General features: G+C 39.0%; 1 protein-coding gene across 1 annotated transcript in view; it reads right to left on the bottom strand.

Moving 5' to 3' along the window:
- Window positions 1–16,196, bottom strand: part of STX8 (syntaxin 8) — a 284,840-nt gene that overhangs the window by 265,461 nt on the left and 3,183 nt on the right. The window contains exons 2-3 of the mRNA XM_053569193.1: window positions 11,334–11,433; window positions 7,335–7,429 (exon numbers count right to left, since the gene is read on the bottom strand). Of these exons, the coding sequence (XP_053425168.1) occupies window positions 7,335–7,429; window positions 11,334–11,433 (195 nt within the window). The remainder of the gene's footprint in view (window positions 1–7,334; window positions 7,430–11,333; window positions 11,434–16,196) is intronic.

Below are 16,196 nucleotides of genomic sequence, written 5' to 3'. Positions count from 1 at the left end.
ACCTATCAGATTAGGAAACTCTGACAAGGCAGTTTCAGAAAGGGAGGAGGAACCAGGCACTCTCATACACTGTTGATGGGAAGGTAAACAGGTTCAACCAACTGCCAGACTGCCTTCAAAGTATCTAACGAAATGTAAAAGGCCCATTCTTTCAACAGGAATTTCTCTTGCAGATACCTTCACACATCTAGGCCAGGACTTAGGAGCAAGGATGTTCACTGCAGCAGTATTTATAATAGCCAAATATTGGAAACATCAATAAGGAATTAGTGCTTCTATGCAATGGACTGTTTTGCAGCCTAAAAAAAAAAAAAAAAAGAAGAAAGCCGTTTATCAACTGATGACAATAATAATTAACATTTATGAGCACTTACTAAGTGCTTATATGAATTGTTCAATATGGAATCATCTCCAAATACAGAGCTAAACCAAAAAAGAAAAAAAAAAAAAATAAAAGCAGCAGCAAGGAGCTAAACAGTGAAAAATATCCTTCCATTATGTTAAAAAAAAAAAATCACATAGACATACATGTGTTTGTATGGTCACAGAAAAGTTCTGGAAGGATATACAAACACTGCCTTTAAGAAAAGGGACCTGAGGATCCACAGTGTGAGGGGGAATTACTTTTTACTGAATATCGTTTTGTATTGTTTGCCTCCATCATATGCTAATTAATAAAAACTCAACCTCAAGAACCATATGTATAGCATGATCCCTTTATAGTCAAGATAATTTTACATTTACATATATATTTCGTGACTAGAAGAGTCTGGGCTGGCAGGTGTCACCCATCAGCACTGTGACAGTGAAGAAGGAGACGGGACAGGCTGGGGAAGAGGAAGAGGAGTCACAGGTAAAAACTAATAGTATCACACGTACAGATAGAACTTTTCTAACAGAAACAATAAAGACAAGTTCTAAAATTCAGCAGATACGAGTTATGGACTTAAACGAATGTTAAGAATGAACTAACAAAGAACATCAATTCAAAAGCAGTAAAACTTGGCAATTATGTTTGTAGATTCGTAACTAAAGAACAGAATCCCAGATATTTGGTGCTACGAGAGGCCTTGGAAATCACCTTGTCCAATTCCCTTGTTTGCCTAAGCAGGAAATTAAGGGCCAGAGTGGCCAAACCACTCAGCTGATAACAGTAATACCAGGCTGGAGCCCGAGAGCCCTTTCTACCAAGGCCAGGGCTCTTCCACCACATCGCGCTGGGCTTGCCCACCAAATGTTCCAGGGGCTTCTCCACCCTGAGGCACCCAGCACTGCTCACTTAACTTTGACACTTGTTACAATCCTGTTAAAAACAGCACTGCAAATATGAACTCAGAATATACCCAGAGATTCCCTGAAAGTCTGAGAAAACTGGAAAACTATCCAATTAGGAACATTCCGTCTCTTTGTTTGACATTTTATTTTCATCTATGGGGAGAACAGAGCATAAGGAGATGGGGGTGTGGGGAGATGGAAGGAGAATAAATTGAGTAATGGACCATCTGCATAGTACTCTTGCTATACCTGGGTTGTTTTTAGCAAAAGATCAAAGTATCATCCAAACAATGTTCTATAGTGCACGTATATGAACATGTATGTGGTAGTCTGATAAGAGTAGTGGAGAGGGTGTGCCTGAGTCTAAGGACAGGAGAAAATAGGGCCTACAGTCAGTGGCCAGTGCTACTGACCCCTTCTTCCACCAACTTGAAGAGTACCAAGGAGGAAAGTCAGAGAATAGACAAATAAGGGAAAGGAAGAACTCTCTACCGTGGTACTTTGGCATTGGCTAGACTGATTTTGCATGTTAAACATAGCCAAAGTGTAGAAAGGAGAGGTTGTAAGTGAAATTGGATCCTGATATCATATTACCAGTACCCTCTACCAGCATCCCTATGCCCAGCTTCTCTGCTCAACTGGGAAGCACCCTGAACCACTGATGGAGTAGGGTGACCACATTGTTGGATCCTTAGAACCACCTCCGTCCTCTGGCTCCCAGATTTTCTCTTTATTTCATAGAAGGCTTAAGAATTTATATAAGTCTTACTTTGTGAATGAATTGCTCTGGAAGAGGAAGAAATCTGCAGATAATTACGTCTCCATGCCAAAACAGAACTGCAAGGAGACAATTTAAGGTTTCAGAGGTCAGAAGACTTTTTTGGTTCACTTTCTTTAAGTCAACAAACTCTGCCAAGTTATCTATTATGTATCAGGTGAAGCTATTGTCTTCCTTAAAGCACTGATCACATTTTCTAAGTACTATTTTAATACCACTATTATCTGTGTGCTTTGATACAGCTCACCTTATATGATTAAAAACTTCATAAAAGGACTATAAATTCTAAATGGCAGCTGTAATTTCTACAATAATGATAAAATAATAAATGCTAGGTAATCCTTGAGGATTTACCATATTGAAGCACTGTCTATGCATATAATCGAATCCTCACAACAATCCTATAAGCCAGGTGGACTTTTACCATCCCTACTTCACAATGAGAAAAATGGGGCACAAAGAGAGTAAGTAACTTGCCCAAGAGGTTACCCAAGAGGTAACTTGCCCAGGGGAGCTGTGAGGAGTTTAAAAAATATTTTCTTTAGGGCGGCGCCTGTGGCTCAGTCGGTAGGGCGCTGGCCCCATATACCGAGGGTGACGGGTTCAAACCCGGCCCCGGCCAAACTGCAACCAAAAAATAGCCGGGCGTTGTGGCGGGCGCCTGTAGTCCCAGCTACTCAGGAGGCTGAGGCAAGAGAATCGCTTAAGCCCAGGAGTTGGAGGTTGCTGTGAGCTGTGTGAGGCCACAGCACTCTACCGAGGGCCATAAAGTGAAACTCTGTCTCTGCAAAAAAAAAAATATATATATATTTTTTTTTTCTTTAACTTTGAAACAACTTTGCAAAGGACAATTTTTCTTACTTCATAGATAATGAAAGTAAGCTCCAGAAAGGCAGCACTGCTATTGGCCTTGAGTAAGTGGCCGAGATGATCTTTGATCTCATTTCTGTCTGGTTCCAAAGCCAATGTTGTTTCCACTGCACTGGTGCCTAGACTTCAGGATTTCATGGACCAGTAACATTTCTAAACAAACTGGGGGGAGGGAGAGGTACTGTATGGAATTACCCATCAAATATTTGGCCAGGTATGGAGATTCAAAGAAACAACAAATAAAATGACTACTTATATATATTTTTTTGAGACAGAGTCTCACTTTGTCACCCTGGGTAGAGTGCTCTGGCTTCACAGCTCACAGCAACCTCAAACTCTTGGGCTCAAGCAATTCTCTTGCCTCAGCCTCCCAAATAGCTGGGATAATAGGCACCCAACACAATGCCCACCTATTTTTAGAGATGGGGTCTTGCTCTTGCTCAGGCTGGTCTCAAACTTGTAAGCTCAAGCAATCCACCCACATGAGCCTTTCAGAGTGTTTGACTAAGTACTTTTAATAATCATGGTGAAAAAGTAAGGAGATTTAACACCAAAAACTAGAAAGAATCAAATGATAGACTACAAATCAGAGATTATAGATTTATATCAGATTTCTACTGATATAAACACTATTTTATTTTCCCTTTTGTTACCAGGCCCCAGTGAAAACTCTGTCATGGACAGGCACAGTGTTTGAGAATCACTCCTATCAGGAGATACCTCCAAAATCTGTTCAGTTACTTCTCCATGGCTATGTGCACTGGGGGTTGTTATATAGTGATAACCTCATCCAGCTATCCACCTACCTATCTACCTACATCTTTTTATCTTTTTCCCCCTAAAATTTTCAGAGTTGAGAAGAGTTATTTATGCATTAAAAAAATTACTTCCATGGGTATTCTCCCAATGACACCAAAATATAGTTTGATATTAAAATATCTTTGATATTATTTACCCTTGTAAAGAGATTTTTATAAATATTCTCTTTAAGTAAAGGTGATGCCTTTGACAAGCCAACAAACAGACAAGCTTCATGTCAAGCCAATTCTAAGAATATCTTTAGTACTATCTGAAATTTCACATGCAGCCCCCCGGCATATATCTTTTCCCAACTGGTGAGACAATGCTAATTCCTATCTCAAAGAAGCACTGTGAACAGAAGTTATTGTCTTTCAGTATTTTAAAACTCTCTGGCTGCAGGACTTTGCTTTATTAATTACAAGCTAACAGATTCAAAACACAGAACTTCCGCTTGAATTTCACCTTTATGCTTGCCAGGAGAAAAATACTTTTTCAGGAAAGAGCATGACATCTTGTGCCTTAACCACACAAATATAACTGTCCAGAAAGCATTTTCATAGGACTTATCTTTCTGGCAACTCCTGGTGTTATTTGAAAAACTTTCCAAATATAGAAAGGCCTAAATTTATTAAGTAGAGTACGTACCATGAACTCTCAACTAACTAGCAAAGTAAGGAAATAAGAGTATTCAAATATTCACATTTAAAAAGTTAGCCCACATTAATTATGCCTCAAGAAAAGGATTAAAAAGTCACTCCATTCGTGATTTATGGACAAAAATTTTTCTAAAATTTACAGCACCATAAAGTATACCTAACAAAACACTTTATTTTAATAAATAAAGTTTAATCTTTCTGATAGTGAAGAAGGTTCTTGAGGATTTGCATTATAAATAGGATTTGTCTTGGCACTATAGCAACATGCCAATTAATAGAGAATTCTAGTTGAAGACACGCCAGGTATTATTTCTACTAAAGTAGAATGCAGTTTTTAAAAGCTGACTTTGAGGCCAGACAGCCCTGTATTTGAATATGGGCCCTTCTACTTCCCAGCTGTTGGGTCCTGGGCAAGTTACTAAAGCTCTCAAAGAATCCTCTACTTTGTGTAAAAAACCCCCCTGCTGGAATGCTGGATTCTCTTTCCACCTTCACCAGTGAGGTGCAAAGTTTAACTCAGTCTCAATAACATTTCTGTAAGGAAGAGAAGGAATGGCCAAAACTAATAATAGAAGGTTTTAATAGAACTGACAAGTTGCTATCCAATGCATCTTAAATCTGGAGGACAACTACCATAGAATTATTAAAAATGGAGAAAGGGAAGGAGCTCAGGGGAAGGGAAGATCGGGGGGACAAAAGGAGAATTAAAAAGAGGCCTTGGTAGGATAGAAGCTGCCTCTGTCTTTCCATTACATCAAAAGAAAGATGGCCTCCCTGAAAATACAGAGGTTTATGAGCGCCCCCAGGGGGCAGATTAACTGAATGACATCCCTAGCACTGGCTGCCATTGCAGCAGAAATAGATCAATGATTTGAAAAACGTGAGATTTTAAAGAAAACTATTGTAGTCCAGTTGAGTTTCTGATTTCTCCTAGGGAATTCTAAATTATCCACACAAGGCCCCTAAATATTTTTGTAATGTTTTAAATAACTTTGTATAGAGTAATGCTTAGTGTTTAATTCAGGAATTTGGGATGTAATTCTGAGATCACAACAAAACCAAAAATCTATGAGATTGCAACAGACAAACTATAAGCATTTAAGAAAATAAAGTCAATTATTACTGTCTGATGCTTAATATTATATAATTAATAACTAGCAGAAATTATTAATAGAAAAAAGCAAAAGTTCTTAATTTGTATATTTTTCTTGCTCTGTAAGTTTAGCACACAAATAAGACAAAAAAATCATTTATCTTAATGAAAGTTAGAAAATACGTAGTTATTAATATTATACCATGAAACAATATTTAGTTACCTTTCCAATGTATGTGGCTTTAGGTAACAGCTAAATGAATTTGCATACGTTGACCCCATTTGTAGACTTTCCCGTACTTAGTATTGAAAGCAGAAGTAATAGCCATGCCCATCTAAAACTGCTGAGGTCTATTTATAAAGACTTGTTGATTTTGGTAAAATAACAACTATATGATAGACATTGCAGTAACAAATGATACCAGACGGAGGGTAAAGTTACAAACTGAGTATGTCAAAATATTCCAATTGTGTTCAAAATAAGGTCCAGGCAGCTCACACCTGTAATCCTGGCACTCTGGGAGGCCAAGGCAGGAGTATTGCTTGAAGCCAGTTTTCTAGAAGAAAACAGAAAAATTAGCTAAGCATGGTGCCTGTAGTCTCAGGTACTCAAGAGACTAAGGCAGGTGGACTGCTTGAGTGCAGGAGTTTGAAGATGTAGTGACCTATGACAACACCACTGCACCCCACCTGGGATGAAAGAGCAAGACTCAAAAATAATAATAATAATAATAATGTTCCAATTGTTTATTGAAATAAAACTTTTTGTTGTTGTTGTTAAGCAGCCCTAGGCAAGGTTCGAACCTGCCCCCTCTGCTGTGCAGGGCCGGCGCTCTAACCACTGACCATGGTGCCCAGCCAGAAACAAAACTTTTCTTTGAAATTTTAGTGGATTAAAAACTGAACAGTTGTAAAATCATTCAACTAATCTAAACCAACTTTCCTGGTGACATAAAGGGGTTACATTTAGGAGGAATTTTTTTTTAATACCTTTAACTGCTTTATCTAAAAAGCTATATTCATACTTTTCCTCATATTTAAAATCAGGCAGTAACCATTTCCTGAGATGACAAAAAAATCAGTTTTTGTCACGAACTAGTGACAATTTAGAGAAATGATGAGAAAAGACCAGTCTGAGGTTCAGTTTCCAAACCAATATAAATTCAGGTGTAAAGGGTTAGTTTAGGTTAACAGGTCATATATTTTCCTAAATTGATCATATTATGAATTTCTAAAAAAAAAACCGACTATTTTAATGTTGACAGTGTTGGCAGGAGGTTGAAATGATGGCGCAACTTGCTTCAAGCAAGTCCCACCCCACCCCCGACCCCCACAGACACAGTATCTGTGCCACTGGAAGTATAACAAGGCAGGCAAGTCACATCTCAGGAATCTACATAAAGCGGGGGTTGGGGGAAATAGCATATGGTTCACACTGATACTGGCCTCTCCAAATGGATCATTTGAAACTCGGGAAAACTCTAGAAGTGGAATCACAGCCCAGGATTATCATGGAATTTTTCCTGCTGGAACAGTGGCTAGCCATCTTCAAGGCAGTCTAGACAGGGAGCAATGCACGGTTCTATAAACACAGCACTGACAGAAAGCACTAGCTTCTTGCACCGTACAGGTTATACCCAAATAAGTTAATCCCTTCAGTAGGTCTTGCTTTGCCAGCATATTCACTATAAAATATATAACAGACACTTAAAATAGAAATCAAGATTATAGGCAATATTTTGGAAACCAGGTCTTCCTCAAGCTGTGGAAAAATCTGGGTGGCCCAGATTCCTTCCTTTTTCAAAATAAGACTGCTTTTCCTCCCACTCTAGAAAAGAGGTGGAAATGTTTACATGGATACATCTGATGTGTTGACACAGCTCTTAGCAATAAGTCCTTCAAAAGGGCGATCTTTTCCTTCAGGTTCTGCAACAAAGCTCTGATTGTCACCGTAAGCTGAAAAGAAAAGAACACATCCTAAGTATTCTAGTCCAGAGGTGCAGGATCTACTAAATTATATCACGTAAATGCTGCTTTACAGGTTATGATTCAGTCAAGGAAGGAATGGAAAAGATGACTGGCCTCACAGTAACAAACTCAGGGCTGCAAGCAGTGTCAGCAGTGCCTTGGGCCAGATGCCAGCCTGAGGCTCAGACCCACTCTACAAGCTGGCCACGGGGTGAGCAAGACCATACTTGAACACCAACATGGACTGGAAACTGTCAGTTTGTCCTCACCATCAGCTGAATTCTGTCCCCAGAACGTCTACCCATTGATCCTAGTTATGCACCTTGGAACCCGGCAGGAAACTGTGTTCCCCAAGTCGACAGCAAAACCCCGCAGTTCTCTCAACCAGACTTCAAAAGACATCAAGTCCCACTCCCATCCTGACCCATCTCTATAAACATACAGGTAAATTTATAACCCGTAGAAACATTTTATAGCAATGTGTTTCTTTTACACAAGAGGAATGCTAACCACGTGACTCTTTCTTCAGGAGAGTGTGGCTTTTCTCCAAGCACTCTAAAATCCTGGAAGAAATTTGTGTTTGTGACTCTAAAATGCTACATTTAAGGATAAAAGAAGGGGAAAGAGAGAGACTCTCAGGAACTTAGAAAAGTGAAAAATAAAACTCCCCATTTAAATTAAAATATAGTCACCCATGGATGAAATCAGAGGTTTGTTAAAAGAACACCACAGGTTTCATTTGCTACCTTGTTAAAAGTAGCAATTACACAACTTGGGTGAAAGGTGATGCTCCCTCCTTAGATTAGCAGACTTCCACTAAGAAAAAGTAGCAGAAAGCCAGAGACAGCACATCAAACAACTATCAAGGAGCCAAGAAAAGTTTAACTTTATTCTAATACCTCTGGGAACCAAGGAAGAACCACCCACAATCTTTATGGGGGAACATCAAGTCAAGCAGATCTCACCTCAAATAGTAAAGAGCAACACAAATAAACAAAAAGCACACACCCCCATACACACCCCAGATCTACAAAGAGTCTACCAAATTAAAGATCAAAAACATTCAAGAGATGAAAGGGTATGTAGTCACTATAAAGCATGACTTAAATCTCAATTTGTTCACGTGGAAAGTTATCTAGTATAACTTACTAAAAGAAAAAATCAAGTCATAAAATGTCACCCAAATAAAGAAAAACAATACAAGAACTAAATATACCAAAATGCCAAGAGTGGTTATCTCTAAGTAGGGTCTTTTCATATTTTATTAAAAAATGATTACTTTTATAATTAGAATAAAGTTCTATTATCATAATTAAACAGAATCTTTCTAAAGCACAGAAAAAGAAAGTCTAATTCACATTTTAAACTAACATAACTCTAGTAAAAACACTGACAGATAATCACATCAATCTCCCTTAACAATTATAAATGTATAAGAAAATCTTTTAAATATTAGCAAAGCAAACTCAGAATTACATTAAAAGGGACAATACACTATCACTAAGTAGAATTTACTGTAGTAATTTAAGAACAATGTAATGTTATTGCCTTAACTGCAATATTAATTAACTTTGGTCTAGACATTCGAACCAATGCAATAAGACAAATTCAAGAAAACTAGTATGTAAAGATTAGAAAGAAACATAAAATTATCATTCTTTGCAGATGGATAACAGTCTGCTTGAAAAAAGAGAATCAAATGAAAGATTATTAGAAAAAGCAAAAAAGTTCAATATGCTAATCAATAATAACATGATAAAAAACAAGGGCACTCCTAAATTTAAATAAATACCTAGGGAGAATTTTTTTGATTGTGATTTTTAAACTTCATTAATAATACCAACAAAATCTAAGAAGTTATCTTGCACAGTACCTGGCACACAGTAATCATGCAGTAAATATTGCAGAAGAAATGAATAGAAGGAAACACTCAACACCATAAAAATTTAAATTTTCCCCAATTTAATCTATAAACATACTTCAGAAGATTGAAAACTCACTCTGTTGGCCAAGCCTTGAAGAAACAGAAGCTCTCACACATTGCTTGTGAGGGTGCCAAAAGTGGCAACCCAGAGAAGGGGAAAATTTTGCAATAGAAATACATGCACCTGGTTCTGAGAACTCATCCGTAAAAGATACTACCACGAATAAAAACTTAAAAAAAAAAAAAGAGGTGGCGGGCGGCACCTGTGGCTCAGTCCATAAGGCGCCGGCCCCATATACCGAGGGTGGCAGGTTCAAACATGGCCCCGGCCAAACTGCAACCAAAAAATAGCCGGGCGTTGTGGCGGGCGCCTGTAGTCCCAGCTACTCGGGAGGCTGAGGCAAGAGAATCGCTTAAGCCCAGGAGTTAGAGGTTGCTGTGAGCTGTGTGAGGCCACGGCACTCTACCGAGAGCCATAAAGTGAGACTCTATCTCTACAAAAAAAAAAGAGGTGGCGCGTGAGACTCAAGGAGCCACATATACCGGGGTGGCAGGTTCGAGCCTGGTCCCAGCCTACACTACAAATAATAATAATAATAATTTTAAAAAGGGTATTGACTGCAGCAATTTTCTTTAAATTTTTTTTTTTTTTTTTTTTTTGTAGAGACAGAGTGTCACTTTATGGCCCTTGGTAGAGTGCCGTGGCCTCACACAGCTCACAGCAACCTCCAACTCCTGGGCTTAGGCGATTCTCCTGCCTCAGCCTCCCGAGTAGCTAAGACTACAGGCGCCCGCCACAATGCCCAGCTATTTTTTGGTTGCAGTTTGGCCGGGGCTGGGTTTGAACCCACCACCCTCGGTATATGCGGCTGGCGCCCTGCTCACTGAGCCACAGGTGCCACCCGACTGCAGCATTTTTCATAACAGCAAAAGATGGGAAACCATCTAACTGCCCAACCGTAGGAGACAGGTTAAATGAGTACTACACAGCCCTGAAGAACAGAAGTTCTCTATGAATTAATATGGAGAAATTTACATGCTGTATTATTAATTGGAAAAAGGAAGATGCAAAATACTATCTTTTGTATAAAAGAAGATATGACCACACACACACACATAAAACACACAGACTAATTCTGTAAAAACTAACACAGGAAGGAATAAAACAGAAATTAATGAAAATAGCCACCTGGAAGAAGTACGTTAGTTAAGAAGATGTGGAAAAGAAGAATGACAACAAGATACTGAGGGCCCTTTTTTATAATTTTGACTTTTGAACAATGCAAATGTTTTACTTATTTAAAATAAATCAAAAAGGATGGGAGAAAAAGCAAACTCTAAAAATCAATAAAAACAGAAACAAAAGATTATATGAGATACGGAAAAAAGAATCAATTCTTTTTTGGAATATCTTTGGAACAGAATAACCTCAGTATTCTTAGCAGAATATCCTAATTTTTTTTTTAAAGACACAGATTTTAGACATGAGGGCTTTATAATAATTTTGAAACTATTTTCTGTAAACTGTAAGATAAACCAAATGTATAAAAATATGTACTGATGTTTTTGGAAACCAGAGTTCTCACTGTGGGAAAAAAATTTAAAAAAAAAACATTCCCTGGAATGGGGAAGGTAAGGAAGAAGTCTTCGGTGTTGGATTTGAACTGAAGGCATCAGTGTGAACTAGAAATTTCGTAAAAATATATTTCCTACCCAAATTTCACTGTTGTTTCTCTCCAGCCCACAACTAAAGATGGTTTTTAAATATAAAAAAGACTATTATCCCTTTGGCAAGAATGGATACTCAAAAGAGCTGAAGCCACTGAGTCTCTTGGCCGCCAAAGCTTCACTATGTAAGTAGACAGGCCATTACCGTGCACATACACATTCAGCCTCAAATACAGGCACGATTTTACACCTCGAAGTTCAGACAAATCATTTTAAGCATTAAGTCTCCCCTGGTATTACCTTGGGTGTCTTTTCACCTTTTCTTTCATACTGGTTTCGTTGTTGAATTTTCTCAGCAATCTCTTGGGCAATTTGACAAGTAGAATCATATGTGGAGAACCTGCAACAAAGTAATGAAAAATGTTGAAGGTCCTTTAAAAGAAATGTCTTCATTGTCTTAAGTTTGAGTTCTTTATTCTAGTCACAAAATTCAAACAGGAAGGGAGGACAATAACAGTACCAGTAATCACAAGAGGGACTGAACTGAGTTTACTATGTGCCAGACCCTATTCTGAAATACTCGCAACAACTCACTTAATCCACAGAAGGATGCTACGAGGTGAGTACCATTACCATCTCCATCTCACACATGAGAAAATGGACACAAGGACATAGATTTGCCCAAGTGATACCACCAGCTACAAACCAAAGCTGTCTGGCCCCAGAGACTAAGCTCTTCACCACTTCACTCTTCTGCTGACAATAAAGCATTTGGAGGGCCTCTGCTGTACTAAGCACCATTCCTGGGGCTGGAGAATACAGCAGGGACCAAAAGCAGACAAGCCCCTGCTTTCAAAGAGCTAACATTTTAGTGAAGGGAGAAAAACATAAAGCAAATAAATTTACAGACCAATATCCTTTATGAATATAGATGTGAAAATTCCCAATAAATTCTTAGCAAACCGAAGAATTTGCTGCACATCAAAAAAATAGTTCATCATGACCAAGTGGGCTTTATCCCAGAGATGCATGGACGGTTCAACATACACAAATCTATAAACATAATTCGCCACACAAATAGATGCAAAAACAAAGATTCTTTCGACCGAAGCAGAAAAGGCATTTGACAAAATTCAGCACCCTTTATAAGAATGGCTAACAAACTAGATATAGGTGAGACGTACCTCAAAATTATAATGGCCATATACAACAGACCCACAGCCGACATCAGACTGAATGGGGGAAAACTGAAAGCGTTCCTATTTACAACCAGAACCAGACAGGGTAGTGTCACTGCTTCCGTTCAACATAGGGCTGCAAGTCCCAGCCAGAGCAACTAATCAAGAGTACCCAAATGGAGACAAAAGTCAAAGTATTGCTCTTTGTAGATGATATGATCTCATATCTACAAAACCACAAAGACTCAGCCAAAAAGACTCCTGGGATTGATAAACAAATTCAACAAAGTTTCAGGTTACCAAGGTACATGAATCAGTAGCTTTCGCATATGCCAGCAACAGTCAAAGCTAAGAATCAAATCCAAGATGCAATAGCTTTCATAGTAGCAACAAAGAAAATAAAATACCTAGGAATATATTTAAGGAGGTGAAAGACCTGTATAGGGAGAACCATGGAACACTGAAGAAACAAATTGCAGAGGATGTAATGAGATGGAAAAACATATCATGTTCATGGTTCAGCACAATCAACATTGTCACAATGACTGATTGACACACTGCTGGTAGGACTGTAAACTAGTACAACCTTGATGGAAAGTCATAGAGAGAGGCTAAAAGAACTAAAAGTGGACCTACTATATGATTCAACAATCCCACTAACTAGGTATTTACTCAAAGAAAAAAAGACATTTTATAAAAAAGACACTTGCACTTGGTTATAGCAACACAATTCAAAATTGTAAAGATGTGGAAACAACCCAAGTGCCCATCCATACGTGAGTGGATTAACAAAATACGGTATCTGTATACCATGGAGTGCCACTCGGCCATAAAAAAAAAAAGGTGATCTAGTATTTTTTGCAACAACCTGGATGGAACTGGAGACCATTCTTCTAAGTAGCCCAAGAATGGAAAAACAAACACATGTAGTCAATACATGTTGTTGACTCAAACAAACCAGTCAACAATTATGAGCACACATGGAAATAAAACTCCATGGAAACGAAGACAGTGGGAGGGGAGGGGGGTTGTGTAAATTCCCACCTAACTGGTACAAAGCACATATTCTGGGTGAAAGGCACATTTATAACTTTGACTTAAAATGTACAAAAGCAGCTGGGCGTGGTGGCTCACACCTGTAATCCTAGCACTCTGGGAGGCTGAGGCAGGTGGACTGCCTGAGCTCAGGGGTTCCAGACTAGCCTGAGCAAGAGCAAGACCCTACATCTAAAATTAGCCAGGCGTTGTGGCAGGGGCCTGTAGTCCCAGCTTCTGTGGAGGCTGAGGCAAGAGAATTGCTTGAGCCCAGGAGTTTGAGGTTGCTGTGAGCTATGATGCCACAGCACTCTATCAAGAGCAACAAAGTGAAACTCTTTCTCCAAAAAAAAAAAAAATGTACAAAAGCAAATTGTGTAACCACAACATGTGTACCCTGTAATATTCTTAAATTTTCAAAAAAATACATAGTATGTTAAGTGTTGTTACATGCTAGGAAGAAAAATAAAGGGACAGAGTGGTGAACGGGTTCTGTTTAGGATGTCAGACACTGAGGCAAGGTGAGGAGGCTAGCTGGGCAGGTACCTGGGAAGAGCTCTGCAGTACAGAGACAACAAGTACTGTTCTGTTACCTCAGAACAGAAGGCTTTGTAAACAAAGGACACTTATGCACCCAACATCTCTCAAAACATTTATTGCCGTTCAACAGTGTTAAGGGATTTGAAGGATTCACAATGAACTCACAATAGCTCCTTATTTTTGCCTCCTCTCACAGAATTTTTACTTTCTTTCTGTTTTATGAAAAATTCTTAGGCATGCACACACATTTCATTTCTCCTACTAGACGATCTGCCCCTAAAAAGCAAGGACTCTACTGTACCAGACCAACATATTTACCAGGACTGTCTATCACAAAATACTAAAAACTGCCGTTGGTCCTAACGTCCCAATTTTTGCTTAAGTAAATAAACAGCTGGTTTACAAAAAAAAATCTTCCCACTCCCACATACCACTTGCACGCTGAAGGAACTTGGTAATTGTTTTTCTGAATGAAGTAAAATGCTCCAATACTTCCCTTAGGAATCTTACTATAGTAATTACAGCAACAGCTAACAGCTGAGTACCAGATCCAAGCCAGGTCCCAGGCTGAGAGCTTTACGTTGTGAACTGTATTAGGATCCTAGGAGGTAGGACCCTGAACCACCAACCACTGTAATCTGAAGTAGCACCATTCATGTGCATATCACACATATCCATCATTCATATATACCTATCATTCATATATATATTCACGTATATATGTGTGTGCACGCATATGTGGGAAAAGGTGATAAAAGACAACATAGAATAAAGAAAATAAGGCTGGGCATGGTAGCTCACGCCTGTAATTGTAGCACTCTGAGAGGCCAAGGCAGGCAGATCGCTTGAGCTCAGGAGTTGGAGACCAGTCTAAGCAAGAGTGAGACCCCATCTCCACTAAAAAATAAATAAATAAATTAGCCAGGTGTGGTGAGAGATGCCTGTGCTCCCAGCTACTCAGGAGGCTGCGGCAAGAGGTTCACTTAAGCCCAGAAGTTTAAAGTTGCTGTGAGCTATGATGCCACACCACTCTTTAGACTCTGTCTAACAAAAAAAAAAAAGAATCAAGAAAATAGGAGGCTACGAAGGAAAATTGGGTCCTGGTCCCAGCTTTGCTACCTTCCTCTATATTGTCATCTGTGAAAAGAGAAGCTTAGATCTGGCTGTGTGTTCCCAAACCATACTTAGGAAAATGAATAACAGACGGTATGCTATACCTCCCAGCATGGATTTCTGGAGTTCAGAGGGAGGAGAAATTACTCTTAGCTGAGGCATTCATGGGACTGGTCCGTTAGGTAAGCTGTTGAACCTCTTCAAACAGCAGGGAGGAGCATGTTCTGGACTTGGTGAAAGAGACACGAAGAAGCAAAGATGAAAGGAAGGAAATGTGCCTGGCAGGCCTGGCCACACGGTGGACTTAGTAGTTTGGTAAAGTATAAAATGGTAGAGACGAGCAGAAGTAGTTTCTGCATAGCCTTGAACTTCAGTCTCACAAGGTTAGACTTACAGAAAATTTTTGCCACAGAGGAAACTTTTACAGAGAAAGAGAGGTCTTAAAGAGGTTATGCAAAATGCTGAAGGTCACAAAGCTTGGACAAATTCCCAGGCATCTTGTCCCCAGTCTTTGTGTTCTCTTTTTAGCCCCCAAAAGCAATGGTTCTGACACTTTGTTACACATTGGAATCACTGGAAAAAAAATTTTTTTTTTTTTTTTTTTTTTTTTGAGAAAGACTCTCACTGTTACCCTCAGCAGAGTGCTCACAGCAACCCCAAACTCTTGGGCTTAAGCGATTCTCCTGCCTCAGCCTCCCATGTAGCTGGGACTACAGGAGCCTGCTACAATGCCCGGCTATTTTTTGGTTGCAGTTGTCATTGTTGCTTAGCTGTTCAAATGGGCCAGCCTCGGTGTATGTGGCTCGTGCTATAGGTGCCAAGCCACCAGAAAACCTTTTTGAAAATAATACCAATGCCAGGTCTCATCTCTAGTATTCTAATTAAATTGGTATGGATTTTGGCCTGAGTGTAGGGATTTCTCTGATTCCCAATCTGTGGCAAAGTTTGAGCCTAGAGATAAAGGACAACTTCATTATGATGTCAAGTAGATAGGTGTTTAAAGTACTAATTTATTAATAGAAAACAGTCTGAATTCTATTTACATGAGTAGTAATCAGAGGAAATGAGAGAGTAGTAGCAGACAGTAGAAAACTTCTCCAGCTACCTGCTATAACTAGTTACCAGTGTTTATTACCTGCAAGGTATTAGTCTGTAAGGGTTGGACTACGGTAGAAATAGACAGCATAAAAGACATAACAGAGATATTTTCAAAAAGAAAACCAGTAGAGATTAATGAATAATCTGTTATGAATAGTGAAAAAAAAGATGATTTGAGTTTTTAGGCCAAAGGGACCAA

The sequence above is a fragment of the Nycticebus coucang genome, chromosome 18 (assembly GCF_027406575.1).
Source record: "Nycticebus coucang isolate mNycCou1 chromosome 18, mNycCou1.pri, whole genome shotgun sequence".
Taxonomy (NCBI): Eukaryota; Metazoa; Chordata; class Mammalia; order Primates; family Lorisidae; genus Nycticebus; species Nycticebus coucang.
This window is presented reverse-complemented; position numbering and strand designations above follow the sequence as displayed.